This window comes from Octopus bimaculoides, chromosome 1 (genome assembly GCF_046866305.1).
Source record: "Octopus bimaculoides isolate indiv1 chromosome 1, ASM4686630v1, whole genome shotgun sequence".
Taxonomy (NCBI): Eukaryota; Metazoa; Mollusca; class Cephalopoda; order Octopoda; family Octopodidae; genus Octopus; species Octopus bimaculoides.
In genome coordinates, this window is record NC_142928.1 from 136,610,764 (window position 1) to 136,638,341 (window position 27,578).

A 27,578-nucleotide genomic window follows, 5' to 3' on the forward strand; every position below is an offset into this window, starting at 1 on the left:
TTCTGTCGATCGACTGCAATCTCTCTCTAACATGTTTCTACATTTAAAAGTTTTTGGCCCACAAAGCATAACAACTGAAAGAGAGAATGGAATGTGGTACAAGCAAAATCCAAAGACTGTCATTATGTGACATACTACTGCTGCTGTTACAACTACTGATATTTTTGTTGTTCTTTATACAGTTGGCACAAAGCCATAAACTTAGCAAAAGATGTAGTTTAAATTAGTAAACTCCAGCACATGGACTAGTATTGTTTTTTTTTTTTGTTTTTTTTTTAAATAATCAATGAGGTCTAAATTGGCCAGATTTGAATGCACAATTTTGAAGGGCTTTAACCAAATATAACAAAACTATCCAATACCCTACCAGTGTCTACCATTCACCTTCAGAATACAATAACTACATGCTTATGTTTATAAATAGCAAATTATTTAAAAAAAACCCCAAAAAAACAAATACTTGTTAATTCATAGTAGAATCAACTAAAAATATTTTAAACTACTTGTATGTTAGGCTTAATATTTATGTTTATGATTACGCTGAATATGTAATTTTTATTATTTTTGACAAAGCAAAACAATATTAACATCGTAAATGTACAATAAGACTATGTACAACAAAGTCATTGCATTTATAGTAAATATTTCACCATCACTCGCACACATTATCTAACAGATTTTCTAAGAAATACTTGTGACAGAATTTTACAAAAATCTAGCGATAAAAAGTAATGACAGTATTCTATTGCAATTAAACAAGGAAGAAAAAAACCTCATCTAAAATAATAGCTATAAACTTTGTAAAAAAAAAATATTTCAAAATAGATACTATAATAAATTTCAATAACAATTAAAAAATAGTTTCTATAAAAGAAACAAAAAAATTATAATTAGTTTTTAAATGAGTGAGAAAAATATTAGGAAACATTTTTATAGAACATATGTTGCTTAGCTGAATGCAACGTATAATACAGGAACCAATATTCTAATTAGCAACGTACCTTTTGTTTTCTTTGAACACATAAAACACATGAATTGGCTGAATAATAATAAACATCACCAGGGATCATCTAGTTTCAATTAGCAATTAGGGCTCAGACGTGTCTCATAGCAACACCTTCCCTAAGATTTAATTGTGCTTGCTAGGTACAAAGTACACAGACGACATTTCAGGTAAAACATATGTTATCTAAGAAATCGCCAACTGGTTATATCACCAAAATAATTTAAGTAATTTGTTGTCTCAATATTAATGATCATTAAAATTTTAAATGTATAAATTGTAGCTAGTGTTGTTAAAACTGAAATATTAACTGCAGACCAGTATCATATAATATAAAATACTGAAGCAGAAGCAGCCATAGCTTATGTACTGAGTATGAGCATAGGTCCACTGCTTTAAGTGAAGTAGCAGAGTAGCAGGAGTATCACTAGCAGCCTAACTGCAGCAGTAGTAGCAGCAATCGAGATGGTAGAAGCAGGCACTAAGCAAAGAGTCCCAACTGCTGATAGGTATCATGCTTCAGTAAGGAGAAAAAATATTATTCTAAATTTAAATAATAAGCAATTAACTTAACAGTATTTAAAACAAGATACAATATAAATACTTAAAACAATTATGGACTGCTTTAATTACAATGTCTTATCAGTGGAAGAATATTGCAAATATATTGGGGGGAGGGAGAATTTTTTTTTTTTTTTAAAGAAAAAAAACATCAGAAATATAAATCTAAAATAATTTTATCAAAGATGTTCATTATCCAGAATATATATGAGCTGGTACAAGTGCATTTAAAAGCAACAAGTCCATCCATAATATCCATAATGGAAGCAGTAACAGCTGTTTAACAATATAGTCAATTTCATAAAAGCAAATATTGACAATAGAATATTTAGGAATGCTCTAACCTAATAAATGAAATCAGAAGTTCATATATATACATATATGACTGAAAAATAGACTAAAATTGAAGTTTTAGATTTGAGGGGAGGGGTATGAAAATTAAAATAAAACAAGAATTTTAGAAAACCCTCAAAAGATGTAATTATATAGATACACACACACACATATATATATATTCCACAACTAATAACTGAGTAAATATTTAATTCTATTTTCTCAATCTTGTACACATGTTTGCCAATTAGCATAGCATTATGAATAACACAGGCAGGAAACATTACAAAAAAATTAAATTAACATTCAGTAAGGGGACTGTGCCACCTTGAGTAACCTCTTCAAAAAGTATATTCTTTTTAAAATATTTTTTTGTGGAGGAAGAGACACACACACAACCATTTTGACTTTAAAAACCAACATTTCTAGAATTTATTTCTGATGAAAATATAGCATTGATCAACGCAGACATTCATTAGCATATCTATGTTCCTTGATCAACGTAAAAACTAGGACAAATTTTCTGATGAGATTTTGCTTTAATCCTTGAGATTAAGAAACATCAATATCAATACCCTATAAAGTTATTAATATACATTCAAACATCTCCAGTCTAATTTAGTTATATAAATTTCTTGAACTCCCAAGTTGATGAATGAAACAAAAAGTGAGACTAAGTGTAAAGGTGTAATGTGATGAGCAAATGTTTTATTAGGACTCACCAAAATAAGTGTTTAAATTCCATTCGCATTATCCTATATTTAACACTGCCCACCAACAACTAAGCCTAGGTGGTCACTTAATTTGCTAGAAACAGCAGCCAATTGCTGTTGAAAAAGACAGACACATTAGATAAATATCCTAGATATGCAATGGCCAAGAGAAGGATGAGGTCATCATGGCCTGAAAGTTTTTGATAAATAGATCTAATCAAACAAAGTTGAGTTGGAGCAGAAACATGTCTGCAGACATGTTCCAAGACCTCAGAAGACTGTATGTATAATGTGGATCAGTTTTTAAGCATTAAAACAAGATATAGGTGGCTAAAAAGCAAAGCAATGGATGCAGTGACTGGAAAGAAGGCAACACTGCACTGATAAGCCATTTCAAGTTCAAATCAGAGATGGTTCACCAGTTCTTTGTTGTGGGACCTGGTGAGTGCCAATAGTCACTTGAGATCAAGTATCACTAGCTTTGAAAAGAAAACCAAATCCATTTGAACAGTACCAGCAAATTCTACCAAGCCAAGCACTGTTTGTGGAAAATGGTATTGTGGAAACTTGTGGTGAAAAAACAATGCATAATGATAACACGAGCCAATATTGTTAAGTTTGTCTTAACTGATTGACACCATCCACTTCAAAATTAAATAACTTTCACCATCCTGTGGTTCACATACTCAAAAATGGATTATTACCAGAAATGTGACAATAGCAAAATTAAAATGAATTCAATGAAGTCTAGTGATATAAGAACCATTATAAATTGCAAAATCCACAATGACATGTACAACAAAGACCATCAGTGACGGGAGTAAATGCTTTAGAAAACTTAATGGCAACAGCACACCAGAAAACCAGATGCAAAAGAGAGGAGGTTGTATTTATCTGCATGGGCGAAGAGCATAGTGATAATGACAGGTGTGGGGAGAGAGTGGAGACCCTAGGAATTCTGAAACCTTTTAAGAATCATAATTGATAGATCATAGTTTTGAGAAGGAATCGAACAAATTTAGCATAGTGAGAGGTAATCCAAAAGCAAATTAGTAGTTCATAATCTATCAATGATTGAATATCACAATAAAAAATTTGCTTGCTATATCAAATTTTGCTTGAATTAACCCATTGCCTGCCATGAGCCTTGTTTAGGGATCTGCTAAAAACAGTCACACTGCCAGTTTTTCATTGCAAGTGAATTGCTTATGTACATTGTATTTGCAGTGGTGTGCTTAACAATATTTAGTAGTTGAAGTTTGTCATTATTAGCTCTGGTTAAGTCCAGAGGACATTTTTTTTAATACCATAAATTGCAGTTTATGAACTACAAAAATATTTACATTATTTACATTCGACGGATATTTGTCATCTTGTTTGTTGTTAACACAACGTTTTGGCTGGTATACTCTCCAGGTGTTTTGAGGAAATTTCGAACCTGGGTTCTCATTCCTAAAGTATTTTTCGATATTATTATTTTTCAGGTCACTGCTTGGAATCCAACTCAGAATCTTGGGGTTAGTGGTCCGCGTTCTTAACCACTACGCCATATGGCGTAGTGGTTAAGAGTGTGGGCTACTAACCCCAACATTCTGAGTTGGATTCCAAGCAGTGACCTGAACAATAATGATAATAATAACATCGAAAAACACCTTAGGAATGAGAACCCAGGTTCGAAATTTCCTCAAAACACCTGTAGAAGGCTGGAGGGTATACCAGCCAAAACGTGTTAACAACAAACAAGATGAGGACAAATATCCATTGAATGTAAATAATGTACATAATTCATCTCTTTAAATATAGAACTGTACAAAAATATTGACGGTTTTGAAAAATTTATTATTTTTTTTGTCTTTTGCATTTCCCATCTATTGATATGTCATACACATCCGCATTTGATAACGATAGTTTAAAAAAAAAACTAAAATGTCTATTAATGTAATTGAATAGAAAAGGATAAACATGCATTTTCTCCAGTAATCAACATTTGGAACTTTTCGAAAAATTTATAATTTCCAAAATAATTGACATATGAAGAAAATTTAAATACTGTACATTATTTTAACTCCTAAGACACCTGACAAAGTCAAAAAGTATGAATAAAAAAAATTGGCAGTTAATGGGTTAAGACCATACAGTTCTAAAGCGAGAGAGTATGTCAATGATGGTAATTCCTAATTTAGGTTTAGGAAATTCATATTACAAATTTAAGTCATGTCACCATTAAAAAAAACTGGAGCATTCAACATACCTGAAAACAGTGAACACAAATCAGCACAACTGAAAACATTAGTTTCAAAAATCATAAATGTTTATATAAAATGAATAATAATGTCACACACTGACACAATGTAAAAAGTAAAATATCTGCCACCAATTGAGAACATGAAATGTATAAATACTAAAACAGTTATGACTTATTATATAAACAATGCATTTGTAACCAATAACTTAAAACTGAAAAATTAACATACTGACAAGAATAGTCAGTCACCAAAAAATGTGTCTACATTTTTACTTGGTCTTGCAAGTCAGGTAAATGTCATCCACTTCTTAATTTAAAAACAATTTTATGTTGACTAATGTTTCTTTGCTCAACTAGTATTATAGTGGATACTTGTATCCTGTATTTGTTAAGCCTGCCAAGAAGTAATTCCTGTTCTTGAAGAATGAACCTAAATTTGAAATACAGTTTTAGCTCAGCTATGTGGTGACTAGGAAATAATTTTCATTAATATCTTAATTCTTCTGTTAAATAGGTCTGCATGAAACATTTAGATGTCTAAAACAAAATTTAACCATTTTGACAACAATTCACCAAGATTATCCCTGGCTTTATGATTCAAGACCTTTCTGAATTAAAACCTATTACAATTTCATATGAGAAAATTAAGCTATGTTCTAAACAATAAGATATGTTCGTAATACCTTTTACATTAAAAAAAAAAAAATAAATAAAATAAAAAGTTTTCATGGTAACTTTTTATTGAGCATGCCATTTAGAAAGTCCCACAAGTTGCAGTTTGTCCATGACTGTTTTAAAACTACTAACACCTTTACATAGATTCTGTGCATCTTTTTGATTGGTCAATGTGTTTACGTTTGTATTAAAAGAAAATATCTTAAAATGCATGGATTTAAAGAATGGAAATATTTGATAAGCTATTTATAATTATTGTCTATATCTTAATTTTGTATCCTTGCAATAGATATTAAATGGAGGTGTTTTTAAGTAAATTTTCTCCCTTAAATATTTCAAAATTCAAAACTTATCTTTCAACATTGCATTCAGTATTCTAATTTTCTTTCAGTTTTTCGTGTTCTTAATATTCTGGTTTTAAGATCGTTTAAAATTCATTCTCCTGGCTTTATATTTGGCACCCACCCACACAATGTTAAGTCAAGATTTGTTTAACTCTAAATGCATTTGAATAATAGGCATAACATTAATAACCGAATAGTATGAAAATAAAATATTCCCGTGCAACCATCTAGTCAGATATATAAACACAGATAACTTATTAGAGCATGTAATTTTAATATCTTCCAAGACCAAAACCATTACTAGCAGCAACTGTTTACAATCCTATTATATCAAGCCAATGAGTGATGAGGAGATCTTTAGGCCACTCAAGCTGTTAGAAGTAATGGCCAAATCCTCCCCAAACTACATACTACCATCTTAAAACAAGGACATACTAGAAAAAATCTGATACACTATAACTGGAGAAAAAAAAAGATGGTCACAACTGGAATGCCTTGAATAAAAGATTTACTTTATCAGCCAAAAGGATAACAGAATTACATAACTGACAAATTCTGGTAATAGCAATGTAACTACCGACAATGTTAAACAAATATTTGAAAGTCACAAGAACAAGTGGAGAATAGTTTGGAGAAGGTAAACGTTACTGTAATATATGTGTGTGTATATAAATTGTGTATGTGTTGAGAGATGTGTATGTGTGTATGCATTGGCTCAATAGTAAATGATAGTCACAGACAATTGTTAACATCATATAAGCAGTGTCCTTTGTTCCAGTCTTTTGTAGAAATATTAATTTACTTGGAAAGTCATGGGCTAGCAACAAGAAAGGTATCCAGTTTAGAAAACTCCATCTGACCCATGCAAGCATGGAAGAATGGACATTAAAGTGAAGATGGTGATATACAATGGTTTGGTTAGAAGGAAGAAGCTGTGGCCATGACCTTCAGACATTTGCAAGAAAAACATGAGCAGAAAGAAATTCCAGGAGTAGAGGGTGTAGTGCTCTGTCTAGTCAAGATAGCCTATCAGGAGCCTGGTTCAAATGCTTGGAACACAGTTATCCCTGCCAAAAGCTAGGCAACATAAAGTGGCTGCCATTAAGAGCAGAGGGAACATGGGCTCTCAACACCACACACAAAAGGATTATTATTTCAGATAAATGATGGCACAAAGTCAAACAACACATGTAGACATATGCTGAAGCCACTTATTATGTAATTACTTTACTATTACCTAATCTAGAAATAGATACATATACATTTTTGTGTGTATGTGTGTGCTTGCATGTACACTATGCATTACCTTAGAGATAATCATAATTAGCAATACTGTAAAAAATATATACCACATTCATATAATACATGACAATATAAACTAATACACACTCGTTCACATATGTGAGTTTCACAAGCATAGACTAAAAACATCCACCTTCCCACACAGGTTCCTCTCATTGCTTTTCTAAGAACGAAATCTTATTCTTTCTTGTCAATCCCAGTCATTCAACTGCTGCCATCTTCAACATTATTTAAGAACATCACATTTTCTTTCCTTCCTGTAACTTTTCTTCTAGACATCAAACTTTTCACGAAGAGCTTAAGCTCAAAATATTAACATCCCATTAAGCTTCTAACTAATAATTACACTGTCTTCTTTTCACAGCCTTAATATTCTCAAATTTTGGACCTATATATTCACACATACACAATCAACTGTTTAATATCCCTTTTCTTACAAGTTAACATGGGTTAAATGAGGGACTTATCTGAGGCAGTATTTAACAGCTGAATACCATTCTTTTTAAGTAAAGGACTTATTATTTCAGTTACAATGACAAGTAATACAATCAATATCACCATTTTGCTCATACAATGACAAGTAAAGCTATGAAACATTTAAGCACATATGTGCACACACAACATACCCACCATCTGTCACTCTCCATACACACTCTTGCAACTTCTAAACTTTCAACCTTCCTGATCATCTACTCCCCACACTTCTATTCAGTTTGTACCTTGAGAGTACACATTGACCACCAGCTTTATTTCTCATTCCAGTTCCACTTCAATCACTCCCACTCATCCTTATATAATGCATGGTAGCCGTCCATTTCCTCTGCACTAATAAAGCTGTTCTTCCCATCATATTTCTCAACACCTAGCATATAACCAACTACCTCTCTACTAGTCAAGGTAGCCTTAGTCAAGGAGCTCTTTAGACCCAAGTTACATGGCAACCTTATTGGTGCTGGTGCTATACATAAAAAGCACCCAGTACATACACTGTAAAGCGTTTGGTGTTAGAAAAGGCATCTAGCCATAATGGACGGCATCCAACATTATGGAAGACAAGCATTAAACGATACATTTATATTTATCTATATCTTCATTTGTTTGTATGTGCATATAGGCTCAGGAGTGGTTGTGTGGCTAAGAATTCTACTTTGTGACCATGGAATAATACCATGCTTTATACACATGGAATAATATGAGAAAGATTATTTCAAATGAATACTTGATAGAGAGGATATATTGATTTGCAATAAGTCCAATGGAGAGTTCAATCCATTTTGTCAGGTTGAGTGACAACAGCCAGGCTCATTATCTGGAGCAAATAATTTGTAAGCATATTGAGTTCATATGTATATGACAATTGATGAGACATGTAAATAGTGCTCAGCAGGGCGATTTATTTTATGTAAATACATATCATTAAGGTTATGCTTGTACTAGTGTTTGTGTAATAGTAGTAGATGTATCTTTATAGTGTTAAGATGCATGTGTGTACAAGCTTCTGTGGAATTATTGTTTTAGCATCCACTTTTCTATGCTGACATGAGTCACTACAGAGTTTACTGAAGCAGGTTTTCCCTGGTCATATGCCTTCCCTGTTGCCAACCCTGAACCATTTCCATGTAAGGTAATATTCCTCCATGACAAGACATGTTTACACAGAATGCTGGTAATATTCTGTATGCCACTGACACTCATTTACAACTGTCGTGCAATGATAAGGCAAGGTGATACAAACACACACAATTTTTTTTATGTGTATTTTGCCTTTAGGTTCTAACTGCTAATAAACCACCCTTTTTAATTTGCTATATTTATTTATATATATATATATATATATACACACACACACACCATGTTTGTAAGTATGTGCATATTCATACTGGGTATTTGCAAAAAGACAAGATAGTTGGAATTTTAGGAGAGTACATTTGATTTGATACACCATGTTAGAGGAATGTGTGCACTCTTATGTGTGCCACAATATATGTTGATATGTTTGTATAAGCTTTTGTAGGTTAGCTTGTGTGGGATTAATCAGAATGATTTTCTGTATATTATTAGGTTGTATTCATGCAAGTATGTGTGTTTGTTTTGTAATTTTAATGTGTATGAGCTGCATGAGAATGTGGACATGGTTATTATTCTGTTTGGGGATGATTTCGTGTCTGAAATTTGTGTTAGCATGAATGTGTGCATGCAGGTGTATATACATAGTGTGTGCATGAATGTGTATATACACAGTTGGGTAGTAATTACAAATAATAAAAAGCATGCATTAATTGCGTGCAAATGTGATTTGAGTGGTTAATTCTGTGTGTCTGTGTGTATATAATTGGGTGTTTACATAGCATGTGGGCAATTTAGTTATTGATTTATGTGACTGCAATCTTTGTTTATTATTTTGTGCCTATGGGTACTTGTGAGATAAGATGATAGTGCATATGTGAGGTATTGGTTTATATGTACAAAATCAAGAGTATGCAGGGGTTTTTTCTTTATACTTATTTTTCTTGCATGTAAATTATCTTTTTTCATAATAATCCGAGTGTTTATGCATGTATGTATAATCATAGATTAATGAATTCTGTCTCAATTATGCAAGTATGGAAAAGTGAATGTTAAGATCAGAATGAATATCCACACACACATACCTACATAAATATCTATATACACGTTTAGATATCAAGACATACCTGTATACATAATGTGTCATACAAAGACATATGCACAGTGTGTGTGTGTATTAGTACACATACGTTTATGTGTAACAGCATAATTTACAAAAATCGAAACATTACAAAGACTCAGTGATTTAACCCGTTAGCATTCAGATTAGTTTGTCAAATGTAATGCTTATTTATTCATATTATATTGAATTAATCTTGCATTGTCTCATAACTTTGAGGTTTCGATTATGAGGTCATTTACTTTTAGCATGATGTTGTTGGGTAGGTGTGAGAGGCTATATTTGGCTAGTTTGAACATAAAACAGTATATTTTGGCCAGATATAGCCAGTTTAAATGCTAAAGAGTTAAGGAGTGCAAACACTTTTCTTCTGTACTATTGATATGTGGGGGGAAAAGGCAATCTCCTCACAGTCCTTTCCATGATATATTGAATTCTCCCCAGAGAAAAGAATCACATACGCACACACAATATATACTTGTGTGTGTGTGTGTAAACACACACACACACTGTATGTGTGTCATCGTAATCTTTTTAATCGCTTTTCTGTGCTTGCATGAGTCACATAATATTCCTTGGGGCACATTTTCTAAGGATAGATGTCTTTGCCGTCACCAGCCCTTGACTGTTTCTGAACAAGGTAATACTTCCTTATACCTGAACAGGTTTCCATGAAAGAATAGAAATGAAGGACACTGCATGTATGACAGTGATGCTCATTTACAACTACTATCTATTGTCAAACTAGAGACATACATATAACATACAACTTCTTTCAGTTCCAGCCTATCAGATCAACTCCCAAGCCTTTGGACGGACCAGAGATATAATACAAGACACATACACACGTGCCATGCAGTGGAACTGCATGATAGAAGAAACAAATGTCTGAACCACATGACAGCTACACACAAATAAATGTGTGTGGTTAAGAAGTTTGCTACCCAACAGTTTGGGGGTTCTGTCCCACTGCTTAGCATCTCGTGTCTTCTAGTAGGAGACACCGAAGATGCCAAGCCAACCATAGGCCTGTGAATATAAGTGCATGTATCTTTTCCTTGTCTTGACATGTGATGGCTGCAAACAACCATCAATCATACAAGTAATTTTTGTTTCCATGCTCTCATGAAAAACATGTCTGGCCATCTTATGTGGTAACAAATGAGGGTTGACAACAGGAAGGACATCTGGGTGTAGAAAATTTTCAATGAATTGTCTGACCCACAAACAAGGTGGTAAATAAAATGGTCACTATTACAAAATATATACACACAAATGTATATGTACGTACATATCTATACGCATGCATATATTTGCATATATAAATATGCATATTGTCATCATTATTTAATACCCATCTGGCATAGGTTGACTGTTTCAGTAGCAATCAATGAGCTGGAGGACTATCTTGAACTTCAATGTCTGCTTAGGCATGGTCTCTCAGGCTGGATTCACATTCTAATACTAACCACTTAAGAAACTGTACAGGGTATAATTTTTGTGGCACAGACATTAATGGAGTCACCCATTAACAGTAAGACAAAGAGAGAGTGTAATAAAAAGGGGGGTAGTTCTATGCCAGATGTTAAGAAGCTAAAGTGTTACAGAGGGACAGCTATCTTGCAGTAGAAGAGATACATGGCTACTCAGCATTATATAAGGACAAGTGGGAATAGCTGGGAAAAGAGATTTTTAAAAATGGTGACAATTTAGGGCATACCCAAGATACAAGGTAAGCATAAGACAGAAGATAGGAAAGAGTGGATGGGAGGTTGACAGCTGATTAGAGATGTGAGTAGAGGTGAATGTAATGGATGGTGAATAAAGGTATAGGTGTAGTCAAAGATGAATATTAGTTTGGGGAGGCAGTGAAAGAAACAAGTACTCAAGAAAGAAAGGCAGTAAGTAGAAAGGATGGAGAGCAGCAGTAAATTAACCCTTTCGTTACTGTATTTATTTTGAGATGCTGTGTGTTTCTCTCAATTATCTTAGATATAACAAAGAATTTCGTAAAATAACTTAGTTATTATTAAGCTAGTGTTAGGAACAGTAATTGTGACTAAGGTTTGGTGGAAGGTTTTAATAAAAAACTTATGAAAACAAGACATTTGTACTACAAAGCCAGTTTCAGCCAGGTTGGTAATGAAAGGGTTTAACTAGCTAAGGATTAGTAGAAGTGGGTAGGACAACAGTGATAGAGATAGTGGTGAGAGATATGTAAGGGTGGACATAGTGAGTAGTGGACAAAGGTATATGTGCATATACATATGTATATGTGTGCATGTACACTCTTACACACACATATTCAGGTTCTATCCCACTGTGTGGCACCTTTAGTACAGGTATGCACCAATGAAAACCTTGTAAGTGAATGTGGTAGAAACAAACTGAAAGAAGCATGTTGTCTTATATGTGCATGTGTAGAGAAGGGGATCATTTTGACATATCTTTCTTTCCCAATTGCATGCGCTGGACAGTTCAACAGGATCTGATGAGCCACAGGACTACATGATGTCCTAATTTCTGAACCGACATAATTTCTATAGCTGGCTGTACTAACACCAGCCACTTTAACCATTTAGCATTCAGATTATTCTGTCAAACATAATCCTCATTTACATTGTTTTTTTAATTAATCATGCATTATCTTGAAGCTTTGAGATTTTGATGATGTGTTTATTTTTAGAATGACAATGTAGAGGTGTTAGAGGCCAAAATCTGGCCAATTTGAACAGAAAGCAAAATATTTGAGCCTGACATGGCTGGTTTAAATACTAAAGGGTTAAGGAGTATTGGGTGCTTTTCTTGTGGCACCAGTGTTAGTGAGGTCACCAAGCAACTTACCCACCTCAAGTGAGTGGATGGTGCAGTAGAGAGGAAGTGGTTCTATATCATGTGAGAGATTAAATTACAGTGGGGAAAGCAACATGTCTTTATGTAGAGAAGATACATGGTTACCTCAGCTGAAAGGAAAGAAAAAGATGGTGGTGTTGGGGTGAGTGCACATCTGGGTAAGTTAGCATGTGGAGAGAGTTGGAACAGAGTTAACAGTCAATAGTTAAACATGAGTAGAGGCATGCTCAAAGATGTACACGAGTTTGAGGGGAAGGTGAAGAAAATGAGAGGGAGAGAGAGGAGGTGGCAGTACAAAAACACAAAAGGTGTAAGGAGAGAGATAGATGGTAACAAAGAAGTGGATATAGTAACAAAGGTGGGTGGCCATCAACTGAATATATGAGTGTTGAGAATGATAGATATTAGTGAAGAGATGTTAAGCACAAGGTGTAGCAGCCATATGTTTAGAGGAAAGGGAGTGTCCAGTAGCGTCCCAGGGAGTGTCCCATACCTTGTGCTCAATTTTTCTCAACACATTTGCACCTTGTAGTACATGCACACTGACACTGCACATCCAGCAGAACAGGCTAACGTCATATCTTTTTAGTCTTCACGTGTCCTCTGCATCTATGGCCCCCACGTAAATATTACCTTGTTTGGAAACAAGTTGGTGATGGGTAGGGCATACTGTTAAAAATCTGCTTCAATGAATTCCCTTTGGCCCATACAAGCAAATATATATACATATGCAAATATGAAATATGCATATATCTGAGTGTATGTGTATATATATATATATATATATATATATATATATATATATATATATATATATATATATAGCACCATCTGATCATAGTCGATGCCAGCCCCCCATGGCCCGTGTCGGTGGCACGTAAAAAAGCACCCACTACACAGAGTGGTTAGCATTAAGAAGGGCATCCAGCTGTAGAAACATTGCCAGATCGGACAAGAGCCTGGTGCAGCCTCCTGGCTTCCCAGACCCCAGTCAAACTGTCCAACCCATGTCAGCATGGAAAATGGACGTTAAACAAGATGCAGACATGGTTGTATAGTGAAGTAAATTTCTCAAATTGAATTTGGGTTGGGTTGCATTCCACAGGACTTTGAGTGAGTGTCTTCTACTGTAGCAGTGAGCGGTGAATGTGTACACACACACATTATGTGTGTGTGTGTGTGTGTGTGTATACACACACACATATATAAAATTTTAACGTCCTCTTTTCTATGTATGCATGGATCAGACAATTCTGACAGATTTTTTTCTCTGCTTGGATGCTCTTTCTGTTGCCAATAGTCAGCTGTTCCCATCATCATCATTAATGTCCCTTTTTCATAATGTTATGTGTTGGACGATTTGACAAGAACAGACAAGCCAGAGGACTCCACTAGGTTCTGGGTAATATTAACTGATAGACAAACATGCCTGCAAGGTAGATTGGAAACAACATTTGTATGATGGTGATGCTTGCTTCTAACCGTCATGTGATGTCAAGACAATGACACACACAAACATGCATTCTTTTTGTTTTCTTCTATCAAATCCACTCAAGAATTTGGTTGGCCCAGAGTTATAGATACTTGCCAATCAAGCAGTGCAACAGAACAAAAAAATCAGGTGATTTGGAATCAAATTTCTTTCCAGATTTAGTCCCACTGCATAGCACCTTGGCGAAGTGTCTTCTACTATAGCCTCAGGCCAACCAAAGTCTTGTAAGTGAATTTAGTAGACAGAAACTGAAAGATGCTCACTGTATACATATAGCTATGTATTTGTGTCTTTGTCTCATGTTGGTGTGTATACACCCCCATTACTTAGCAGTTTGGCTAAAAAGACCAATAGAATAAGTACCAAGCTTTAAAAAAAAAGTTCAAGATGGTGCCCCAGCATGGCCAGTCTAATGACAAACAAGATACACACACATTTGTGTATGTGTGCATATGTAAATGCATAAGTGTGTATTTGTATTCCCGTTTTGACAGTTGATAGTTGTAAACGAGTATTGCTATCATACAAGTAGTATCATTCATTATCAGTCTTCTTTGAAAGCGATGTCCAGTCATGGGTAAATATTATCTTGCTTAAAAGCAGGTATGGGCTGCTGACAGGAATTCATAGAAAATTAGCCTCAATAAATAGTGTCTGACTCCATGAAGGTGTAGAGAAGAGGGTGCAATGGGTAAATTGTTAGTTTATATTTTTAATTTTGTGCATTGCTTTTTATTTTATTGATTACACAATATAGTAGGGTCAGTTGAGCACAGTCTGTGAGAAAAACAGGAGCATGATGCAATCCACTCTGCCAGAAATATGGAAGCAACATGCTGTACTGCTTGGCATTCGCGCCGGAAGCTCCAATACGAACATTTCAGAGTGTTTGAATGTCAATCTCAGGGCAGTGCAGAGGATTCAGAAAGAGTAGGACAAGTCTAATGGTGATTACAAAGGTACAGCAACTCAGAAAACTCGCTCTGATCATTCTAAAAAGAAAAGAACTGAATTTGTTGGTGGGATCCAGGTCATGATTGACAATGATCCCTCCAAGTTAACAAGGTCCATTGCCAAGGACATGGAAGTGACAGATTTTCTTATCGGGCAGGTAGTGCATGAAGATATTTAGTATTCCTCATACAAAATGAGAAAGGGCCAATTTTTATCCCAAGCCATCAAGGACAAGAGGAAAGACCACACTAAAGCTTTTGAACAAACTCAAGCATCCCCTCCAACTGAACATGCTTTGGTTTTTCTCAGACAAAAAAAATTTCTGCCAGAGGATCAGATGGTGAACACAACTGTTGGCTTAAAAAATCAAACATCCAGTCAACATCATGATTGGAATGATCACTAGTGATGGCGACGTTATGCATCCATTCATCTTCCCATATGACCTCAGACTCAACATGGAGACCTACATCGATTGCCTGGAGGTAGTGCTACCCTGGGTCAAGAGGGTGGCTGTTGGACTCTGCACCCATTCCACACAAGCAGGAGAACCCAGTCATGGCTGTCGGACAATTTCTGCAATCACATCACCCCTAACATCTGGCCTAACTCCCCAGACTGCAACCCCCTTGATTATGTGTGGGGCACAGTTGAGCGAGAGACCAACAAAACCCTTTGTAACACCAAAGACGAACTGAAAGCAAGGGATTATGGAAGCATTCACCAACTTAAATAAAAGAGACTGTCCAGAAGAATTGCAGGAGATTCCAAAGTCATCTGGAGGCCGTGGTTGAAGCCAATGATGGTTTTACTGAATAAATTTACTCTTTAATATTTCAAGATATTTTTATGTAATTTTGGTAAAAAAAAAAATAACTGCTAAAACAATGTCAGTGTTATTTTCATTTTTGCATAATTTAGACAATGTTACTCACTATGTCCTGTATACGTACACACACACACACACACACACACACAAATACATCAATGTGAATGTTATGCAAGATATAGATTGTCATTTTTTAACATGCCCCCATCAACAAATTGTGTGGTAACCCTGTGCTTTTGAAGTAGATGGGAAATCCCTTTTCTTGGGTGGGGGGAAAACAGCTAAAGTTAGTAACAGAAAACCAGCTATAAAATTGATACTGCTAATATACTTCAGAAAAACAAGTAAACAAATATATACATACATCCATATAATGTATGTCATATATGTTTGTGTGTATACAAACACGCACACACATGCATGCATGTTATCATCATCATTTAATGTCTGTTGTCCATATTGGTATGGATTGGACGCTTTGATCAGGGCCGGTAAGTTGAGGGGTTGCACCAGACACCAGTCTGATTTGGCATAGTTTCTATGGGTGGATGCTTTTATGTGCCACCAACACAAGTGCCAGTTGCGTGACGACAGTATCTGCCACGATTACAATTTCACTTGGCTTCATGGGTTTTCTCAAGCACAGCATATTGCTAAAGGTCTCGGTAATTTGTCATTGCCTCCATGAGGCCCAACGCTTGAAATGTGCTTTTTATGTGCCACCAGCACGGGTGCCAGTTATGCGACACTGGCATCAGTCACATTACCTCCATACATACATGTTCATGTGCTTATTTGTTAGAGGCCCATCTTAAATGTGCTACCATGGATTGGACAGGGGAGTTACTGGAGGTAGAATTTTACAACTGAATGCTTTTCTTGTTGCCAAACCATACCCATGTTTCAAATAAGAAAACTTTTAATCACAAAGATCTCCAAGATGAACGTATATATCATGCAGCCAGCTTTGAACAAATTTTGATATTTCAAGCAAGATGATATTCCTTGTCAAAATTGACTGGTGGGATTTATATATAACCGTCTTCTTGCAGTATTCCTACTTAATTCACACCATCCATTAGTGGGCCTGGAAAAATCTACCCAAGATACTGCACAAAACTTGGAACTGTACAAATTTGCAACAAATATCTAAAACAGCCATGTTTGTGTCCACATTATAGGTGTACATACATGCATATATATATATATATATATATACACACACACACACATATATATTTGATATCTGTTTTCCATGCTGGCATGAGTTGGATAGTTTGACAAAATCCAGTAAGTGGCAGGACTACACTGAGTATTTTTCACATACCACTGGCACTAGTCAGACCACCAAGTATTTTACAAGACAAGGGAAAAACCTATACAATTGAGGAAGCGGGCTTTATGCCAGATGCTGAGAGGTTAACCCTTTCGTTACTAGCCCAGCCGTAGCTGGTGAAAATTTTTTGGTTCATAAGACCAACCTGGCCGAGATTACCCATTGTTATTTAATGTAAATTTGATGCCAAATCTCATTGGTACATTCGTTAAAACACATGATTTCACTTTGCAAACAGTTGAGTTATTGTATCCAACATTGTTTGGCGTGATATTTGAACTCAGTGAATTTTTTCTACATTTTTTTTTTTTGGAGTTAATTTTTTTCAACTTTGAAAATGGAGAGAAGTTTCATGCTATCAAGCAGTGATTCCAAATTTGAAAGCTTTTCAACAGAAGATATGGAGATATCGAGGGAAAGAATGAATGAGGTCCAAAAGCACGTGGTGGATGGAAACGAATCGGATATTTCTGTATCCAAAACTGAAAGCAGTGAGATTGACAGCAAGGATGATTTTACACCAGAATGGAGTAAAAAGTTTAAAAAAAAAGTTTTTATTAACAATTTTTCTGAGGAGACAGGGTCTACCCATAGTCTTTCTCAGGAAACGAAACCATTAGACTTTTAAAATTTTTTCCATCATGCTTGTTTGAAGCAATCACTGCGGAAACAAACCGTTACACAGAATGTAAACAAGCTGCAAAAAAAGATAGCTTGTGGTTTCCTACAACCGTAGATGAAAAACGGGCATTTTTTTGCCATAAATATTATTATTATGGGTATTAGACAGTTACCCAGAATTACAAATTACTGGAGCAATCAGGAACCTTTTGACGATCAGTATGTTTCCAGTATTATGACCTGAATGCGATTTGTGAAACTGAACCAATATATACATGTGAGAGACACTAGCAGTACCCCAGTACATGGAGAACCAAACTTTGATCCCTTATTTAAAATAAGACCCCTCATTGACTGCGTTCAAAACGCATATAAAACATTTTACAACCCTGGGAGATACTTATCGGTCAATGATGGCATGGTGGGGTATAAAGGAAGGGTACGCTTCCGACAGTATATGCCAGGAAAGCCCACAAAATGGAGGGGATCAAAGTTTGGAAAATTTATGAAGCAAATACTGGGTACTGCTGTGGATTTAGCTTCTGTACAGGGAAAAGAGACAATAATGTTAGTCAGCACAGAGTACGATGTGGTCTGGAATTTATCACCTCCATACCATAACCAGGCCCGTATATTATTTTTTGACCGATTTTTTAGTTCAGTCCAACTTGCGGTGGATTTAGAAGCTGTGGCAACGTATTCATGTGCTACAGTAATTAGTAGTAGATAAGGGCTGCCGTTGGATATAAAAAAAAGCAAAATTAAAAAGAGGTGAAATAATCCAATGGCAGAAAGGAAATCTGCTAGCGACCATATACAGAGTTAAGAGGCAGATAAATTTTCTATCTACCGGTGCACAACCATGTGTAGATGAAAATGGCACCGTTTGTGAACCTTGATTATAACAGGTACATGGGCGGTGTGGATCGGCTGAACCAGATGATGAGTTATTATCCGGTTGGTAGACCGAGTAATAAATGGTGGCGATACCTGGTTTGGTATATAGTAAACATGAGCATTGTAAATGCATTTATATTATATACCAAATCAGGAGGGGTTCGCAAGCAGTGCGACCATCTGCAGTTCCAAGCAGTTGTAGCAACGCAATTGAGGGCAGGTTATTCCTCCAAAAAAAAATAACTGCAGGAAGGAAAAGCAAAGCCTGCCAGAGAGATATCCATCTGAGTTCAGCCGATCTACATAAATTAGAAAAAAATCTGGGGTCGCAAATAAACTCAACGAAGATAAACTCCCAGTGGACAGCCAGTTGAAACGTCTTTCCAATGTGCATTCTGCAAAGGTTGCAGTATGTAGAGTGGGACGTTTTACAACTTTCCATGATAGAAATATTGTGTGAATATTATATATATGTACGATTAGATTGTATAAATATTTTTCAAATTTACTTGAACTTTTTATTTTAATTTACCTGTAATTTTAATTTGCCCTGTAAGGTGAGTGACAAGTTTTGATTTAATTTCTATTGTAAATCTTTATTATATATGTTCTTGTGTATTCATGTATGTGTGTGAGTATATTTCATTCAGTTGTATTTAATTTTGTAGTTTTCTTCAAAAACAAATTCTAGTATTTCAGTTTATTTTACCATATGGTACACCTGTTCTGTGCATTAAATTCAACTGATAATCTAGTGATGTGCACAATTCTTCTATATCAAAATGTTGTTGCATACCTCAATTAAATATTAGCTGAGGACTCATTTAAACAAAATTTAAATATTTTTACATTTTGCTCAGTTTACCTGGATTTACCTGTAATTAGTCACTTTGAGACAAAAATTATGCCATGGAATTAAGAACCCTTTCTTCAATTATGTTCCAAATATCACATTAATATGTTGATAAGTAAAAAAGTTACAGTTGTTTAATGAATATCTAAATTCATGATTATTTTAGAATTTAATTGAAACTCATGAGGGGTGTATTTTGGTCAGAAATATAGTAACAAGAGAGTTAAAGTATGACATCGGGACTTGCACAGTGTCATGCTATACAGAAGATACAGGGCTCCCACACATTATATAAGGGTGGGAGTAGCCAGAAAGACAGATGAAGATAAGCTGCCAGAGCAAACTATCAAAACACAAGGCAATGGGAATAAGAGAATATACAAATGATTGAGGAAGGTGGATGGGTAAGTTCATAAAAATGTGAGAGGAAAGAGACAGGTGGTTAGAGACCATTCTAGAAATGGGTGTAGTGAGTCATGAATAAGGGTGGGGGTATGTTGATGGGAAATATCAGTATGGAGAGACTGTAAGGTGAAATAGATAGAAATAACTCAGGAAGGAAGATTAGAAAGTAGCGAGGCAGATGTACAGTGGCAGAGATAGGGTTTGAAGTATATAAGACTGGCCATAGCGAGTGGAGGAAAGAACTGAGGGGGAGGTACATCAATGAGGCAAGTGTGAGACTGATATCTAATTGTAAAAGACGTCAATTATATGCATTTGTCCACATATGTACACACATAAGGCACAGGTGTCTGTGGCCAAGAAGTTTGCTTCCTAACCTCATGCTTTCAGGTTCAGCCCCACTGTGATACCATAAGCAAATGTCTTTTTACTATAGCCCTGATCTGAACAAAGTCTTGAGTGGATTTGGTAGAAGAAAACTGAAAGAAGCCCATCATGTGTGTGTGTGTGTGCTTAAGTCTGTCTTGTCTTGACATGGTTTCTGCAAAAATATGTCTGGCCATGAGATACTGAATTATTTGAGAAACAGGTGAGAGTTGGCAACAGAAAGGGTATCCAATCATAAAAAATGTTTCAATAAACCCTGTTTAACCCATGCAATCATGACAAAGTGGACATTAAATTGATGACATCCTCCAACCTATTGAACAGTGAGCAGCACCAACATAGTAATGCAGCTGTCCAGATGCATAACTACATCTGGGCTATTAGTTATTTTGGTAAACTAGAAGCAGGGAAGGGTTAGCAATAGGAAAGGAAACAAGCTAACCATTAGTGTAATTAATTAGCTTCTTGTAACTCAATACCAACATTGCCATTTACCTCACACTAAACATTCTCCACACCTGCTGCAAGATATGAGGACTACCAGATAAACTTGCACCTCACCCAACAAAGAGGTAACCCTGTAGCCATAGTGAAAGTAACCTGTCTAGTTTGTTGGGCAATCCATATAATACCAATAGTTTTCTAACTGGGAATTGCTCTAACTAGAGAAATGAGGACTCCACAAATACTTCCATGAGACAACAAATACAGGAAACAATATAGGGAATGCATTTGTAGTGACATGAAATGCATGTATAAAGTGGTGATGGTAGGATAGGCCAATAAATTCAAACCAAAATCGTAACTACATCTGGACTGTTTGTTGTTTTGATAGACTAGAAACAGGAAGGGCATCCAACCATAAAAAATGGATGATACACATACACAAATTATGTGTATGTGGTTAATAAGTTTACTTCCCAATTACATGCTTGCTTGTTCCATCTCAATGCATAACACAAACACCAACCATCTAAATTGGAAGACATTTTAACAAGCTAAAATTATATATACTAATCTACATAGTATCAAAGCTTGATATATATATATATATATATATATATATATATACATTTATTCACACACGCATGTATATATGGACATACAATATGCACAAATATATATTTGTGTGTATATATACACACACAAACATCCAAATCTTTTATCTTTTACTCATTTCTGTCAATAGACTGCGGCCATGCAAAGGCATTTGCCTTGAATAATTTTTTAATCAATCAATCCCAGCACTTTTTATTTTAAAGCCTGGTACCGAATTCTGTCAGCCTCTTTTGTCAAACCACTAAGTTACAAGGACTTAAAAATGCCAACACTGGTTGTACAGTGGTGGAGTGGGACAAACAAAGACATATATCATCATCATTGTTTAACATCTGCCTTCCATGCATGCATAGGTAGGATGGTTCACAGGAGCCAACCAGGTAGAAGACAATCCCAGGCTACTGTATCTCTTTTGGCAGGGTCTTTACGGCTGAATGTCCTAACACTGACCATTCCGCAGAGTGGACTGTTTTTTATGTGGCACTAGCACAGGCAAGGTCAGTTTTGGCTGGAAACCCTTCCAAATGCCAACCACTTTAGATCAGAGCATAGATGTGATTGTAGATTAAAGAGAGAGATAAATGGTCGCAATTGCTATGGCATGCCCTCAAAATACAAAGGTCATAATATATGCAGTCAAGTATTGCCAAGAAGGTGCGAGTAAGGAGTGGGAACTGCCGTGACTGGCAAAAACCTGGGTATAAAGCAGTAATACAGTGAGCAGGGCAGAGGAAGACAAATATAGATAAGACGAGCTTCTTTCAGTTTCTGCCTATCAAATCCACTCTCAACACTTTAGTCAGCTCAAGGTTATAGTTGAAGACGAGGTCCTTAAAATCCTACTTAACACTTTTAGTACTGGTACCATGAGAGAATGTGTCCCATACATCCTAGAGTGAGATATAGGAAAAGCATCCAGATGTAGAAACAAAACCAAAATGACACACATGAGCACCAGTCTAAAGGAGTAGAAGCACCAAAAAAAAAAGACATACTGTGATGACCATGTATGTACAGAAAATGGACAAAATATTTATGTAATGTTCATATATGCATGATCATGTGTGTATGTGTATATGTATGTATGTATATATATATATATATATATATATATATATATATACATACATACACAGATGCTTTAAGTTGCATAGTAATACACACACATACAGCCAACCAACCAATCATAGCCCTCTCTCACAAGCACGTAGCATGAACCATGCTTATGTTAACTGCTTTAGCTGTCTGTCTAGTCACAAGCAGACATCCTATCAGCCCTGCCACTATTCAACTAAGTGGAACATCTAGGTGAAAGCTTCTCACTGGTTACTACATTCTGTATAGCCAGGTAGGCACTGCTGTGAAAATTAGTCATAAATGGTTTCTCAGAGCTATGCATGGTAGTGAAGTGATGCTGTAAGCAACAAATTTAATGACAAATTCAACAATGGAGGTAGGTGTTCATCAGGATTCAGTTGTTAGATCTCTCCTGTTAATAACAATTCTTCAGGCCAAGTCAGAGAAGCTGACCACCACAGGTCCATTTAACTCCAGTATCCTGATGACATAAGTTCTGTCACTGAATTTGAAATGATATTGGAAATGTGGAAGCAAGAGCCTCATAGAAAACCTTAACAAAGGTGAAAATATTGGCAAGAAAAACAAGACTACTTTCCAGCATGAATGTACATAAAAGTATGAACTTTATATCAAATGTAAATTTTGAAATTTTAGTTTACAGGAGAAATTTAGCCTTACTTCATAAAACTGATAGAAATCTAAGAGAACTAGCAAACTCATTTTTGAAGATTATAGATAAACCTACCTCCCATACTGACATATATCCTATCCCAATTAGTTCATTAGTGTAATAATTAGCTTGGTAAACACCTGTCCTCTTACTCTGTAACTCAAAATTAATGTCTCGTTCTGCCTTATACCATAGGATCAGCCTCATACTAAGCACACCTGCAAGAGAGCTTCAAGATATGAGGGTTACCTGATAAACCTGCACCTCCCTCAACAGAAGGGTGACCCTGTAGCCATAGTGAAAGCACCTTGTTTAGTTAGTTGGGCAATCCAAACAAGCCCAATAGTTTACTAACTGGGAATTGCTGTAACTAGAGAGATGAGGACTCCACAAACCTTTCCATGAGAGAACAAATGCAGGGAAATATAAGGACTGCCTTTTCAGTGACATGAAATGCATCAGTCTAAAGTGGTGATAGAATAGACCTATAAATTCATGTCAAAATCACAAGTCACAAATACAATGAAAGAATTCTAATTGCATTAAAAGGGCTGATGCAAAAGTTAGTGTTGCACATGGTAACAGTAGAAACATCAGGCTGTATGTGAGAATACCTTGATAGTACACAAACAATTGTATCAACTCTTTTCTTTTACAAGTAGGAAACAGACATCAGCCGACATGCCACTGAAAAATCACTTCCCTTCAGGTCTGAAATTTCAGGGCTACCAGCAACAATGGTGGTCTGATGTTAGATAGATATGGACAGTGAAGAAAAGATATAATTGTGTTGATATTTGTGTGCTGTGTACACAACTGAAGAGATGCTTGGCCAGATTCCTCATAGGCAAGCCACCTGATCATATAATCAAGTGAAGTCTGAAGACAAATTTCCTTGATATTCATTAGGAAACAAGGACAGATGATTAGTATTGCACATGGTAACAGTACAACCAACTGGCTATGTATGAGAATACCTCAACAGTCAGCAAACATCCTTTGTGAAGGACGTACTAGTTAACATGACTAGCATAACCTCAGAGCTAAACAGACCTTGAAAATCAAGACAATCTGAAAGAGGAAGGTGTATAAGCTAAAGAAATCTTTCATAGATGGACATCTGGTATACATAGCACACAGCGTAGCTAAAGGAGAAAGATTGACCAATGCTCTGCAACAAAGTGTCCCTGACTACAAAGCAGTGTGTCAGGAAATTGCGGAGAATTGTATGAAATGATAATGTGGCACTTACCCTTATGTTAAAGGGCTTGGAAATATTTTAAGAGATTGCTGAACAAGAATGCATGGAAGGGAGATGGACTATACATGTAGATTCAAGTGAGATACCAGTTAATGAAGCTGACAGCTATTTAGCTGAAAGTATGAAAGAAATGATGGCAAGGAAAGCAGCTGGACCATCAGAAATATTAGTCACAATTATCTTGCCAAATAAGATGTGCTAATCAGTCACATAGTGAAGCAGGTAGTGGTGAGGTATCATACCAAATGACTGGCATAGATTACAAACTGCTAGATACTCTACAAGAAACAAGATGGACAGAAGGAATTATAAATATGATTGATTAGAAAGAGAGTGTAGATGAGAAACAGTTCAAGAGACAAAAGTTCAGGGAGCTTTGCTGGCAACAAAAGGATCTTAGCATACAAAAGAAAACTGTAAATATGGACAATTGGTTAAGTGTTCCAAAATGAAAGGAACCAGCCCAAAAGGAAAACCAAAGTAGATATGGTTAAAGATAATCTCCAGAAACTGAACCATACAGGGGTGATGACAACAAACCTAACAAGTAGCGAGATGCTGTATGGAGAAAAGACTACCCAACAAACGTGAGCATTGTGGGAGAGTATTTAAAACAGTTAATGTGGTAGCCATTACAGATGCTGTAACAACAGTTGGCATATGTAACACATTAATGATTAACTTTCCACATCCTAGAAAGTCTCCAAATATATTTTTTAACTAGAAGCCCAACCATGGACAATCAGACTGCTGCAAGAAAATTATAAATTAAAATTTAACTTTATTTTTCTTTTTGTGTACACTACACCTCCACATAATATAATATTCTTTATTCCATGCTAACAAGGAAGTGAAAGCCTACATATCCAGATAGAGACTAATTGTGAAGAACAGTTGAAGCTCAATTAGTGTTATACCTCTTTTCAACCATGTAAGTCATGTCTGACTGTTACTTTTGAGTTATTCAGCCAATCAAATGTGATGTGCATGAAGCTTGTTGAATTAATTCACATATGAATAGCTGATACGAGAAAGGACAACCCAAGTATAAAACAGACAATTCATGAAAATACAAAGCCTAAAAAAAAAACAAAGAAAACTCCATTATATTGCCAAGCATTGTGGTAATACTTTAGACCCATTTATAACACATTTCACGTGTAAGAAAAAGTTGGGTTATTTATAATAAAAAATGTTACGCATGCTGTATAACAGATGTATAGCTGCTTCACAACCAAACAAATAGATTCAATCCCATAGCAAGGCACTTCGATCAAGTGTCTTCCACCACAGATTTGGTTCAACTAAAGCCTTGCAAAAGAAATTTGGTACACAATCTATGTGGAAACCTGTTCTGGTAACCATTTATATTCTTGAGTAGTAGACTTAATGTTATCAATCTAATATCACCATTTGGTACTTGGGTGCCTTTAGCAAGGTTCATCACTCTCATAAGCATTTGGGCTAGCTCTCAAATCAGAGACAAAGTACTTTGAGGGAGCTGTCCTTCCTTTATATGCAATGAAATGTTAAACATTGGTATTTAAGACTCATTCATAAATGAGTCCTGTTAATTCTCCCCTGAAACCCTCCTAATTACAGCTGAAGCTTGTTAACACCAAGTATTAACTGTATCCATCAGTTATAACATTTTGACATCAGAATGAAAAGAATGATTTTGGAGTTTTCAGTTAACCAGTAGGTTAAACAATAGCATATTTGAATCCACTGTACATTAAAAATTTTAATATTTTTTAATAAAATTTAATATTTTCAACACAGAAAACTCAGATGACCCTCAATTTTCCCAAGCAATTTTGACAGTCTTCCATGTCAATAAAAACAAGTATCAGTCACAGAAGGCTTGATTAAAATATAATCAATGTAGTCATGTTAGAATACCACCCTTCAAGGTGGTCCACTAGCATGACTACAGTTCAATAATGAAAACCAATAAAGGAGTACATGAATTGAAAGAATTTCAACTTACCGAAGATGGTGCAAGTTGCAGCTCAGCTCCACCACTATTTCCTCGGTCAGACGTCATCAGGCCAGCTGAGCCACAGGCTCCGGCACTGTCAGAACCAACTATCAATAAAAAGAAAAACAACTTATAGTATACCCTAATTAAGTTTTCTAACCCTAAAACTGTATTTCAAAGAAAAAAATTACTAATACATGTTAGAGGGCAGGGTTTTAAAACATTTTAGAATCAATCACAACATTTGAGTTTGTGTAAAAAGTAAATATTTCTTAGTTTTACATTTTGTACAAAAAGTTGATTAATGTTCCCTAAAATTAACTATTTTGGCACCTCTACCAGCATTGATAATGTATCTAAAATACACATTGCTGACATACTGCATTACAAATATGAACCTAGTCAGTCTGTTAGGAAGACTTTAATACTTTATAAACTTGCTGCACTACCAATAGAATATATATTAAGCAAACATCACACTTCCCTGCGGAGTTTGAATGCCTTTGCCATGATTTCTCCCATTGACAATTATAGAAAGAATAAACAAAAATAATGAAAATAATTATTTGTAAAGCATTTTCCCATCCTAACTTCATGTTAAAAACTAATCAAACTATGTGGTAAAGACAATAGATTTGTCAATGAAAGACATACCATACTTGGCTTCTACATACATTAAACTTAGTTTTATTCATTACCACTATACATTATACACCAAAAGTGAAGATTGTTTACTGTATGTTATTATATATACTGATAATTACCAGTTTAGCAATGCAAAGATACAATGGGAACTGATAAGATGATAGATTGCTTCACTGATAAAGTTACCTAAATTTATCCAAGTATTGTTTATAAGTATATGACAATGTTAAAACTAACATATAAGATTTTGAAATGTATTTTTACAGCCATCATTATCATCATTTAACATTCGTTTTTCCATGCAGGAATGAACTGGACAGTTCAATAGGATCTGGCAAACCATACAACAGCACCAAACTGTCTGCTTTAGCATAGTTTCTACAACTGGATGCC

The 27,578-nt window shown here is 35.4% G+C and overlaps 1 protein-coding gene across 6 annotated transcripts in view; it reads right to left on the minus strand.

Moving 5' to 3' along the window:
- Positions 1–27,578, minus strand: part of LOC106871491 (uncharacterized) — a 63,217-nt gene that overhangs the window by 28,160 nt on the left and 7,479 nt on the right. For 4 of the 6 annotated variants that reach the window (XM_052970996.2, XM_052971005.2, XM_089359143.1 and 1 more), the window contains one exon: positions 26,550–26,647. In XM_052970996.2, the coding sequence (XP_052826956.1) occupies positions 26,550–26,606 (57 nt within the window). In that variant the 5' untranslated portion in view covers positions 26,607–26,647. Of the gene's footprint in view, positions 1–1,001; positions 1,405–26,549; positions 26,648–27,578 lie in introns of those variants that run through there. The other 2 variants (XM_052971003.2, XM_052970992.2) reach the window with 2 other exon arrangements.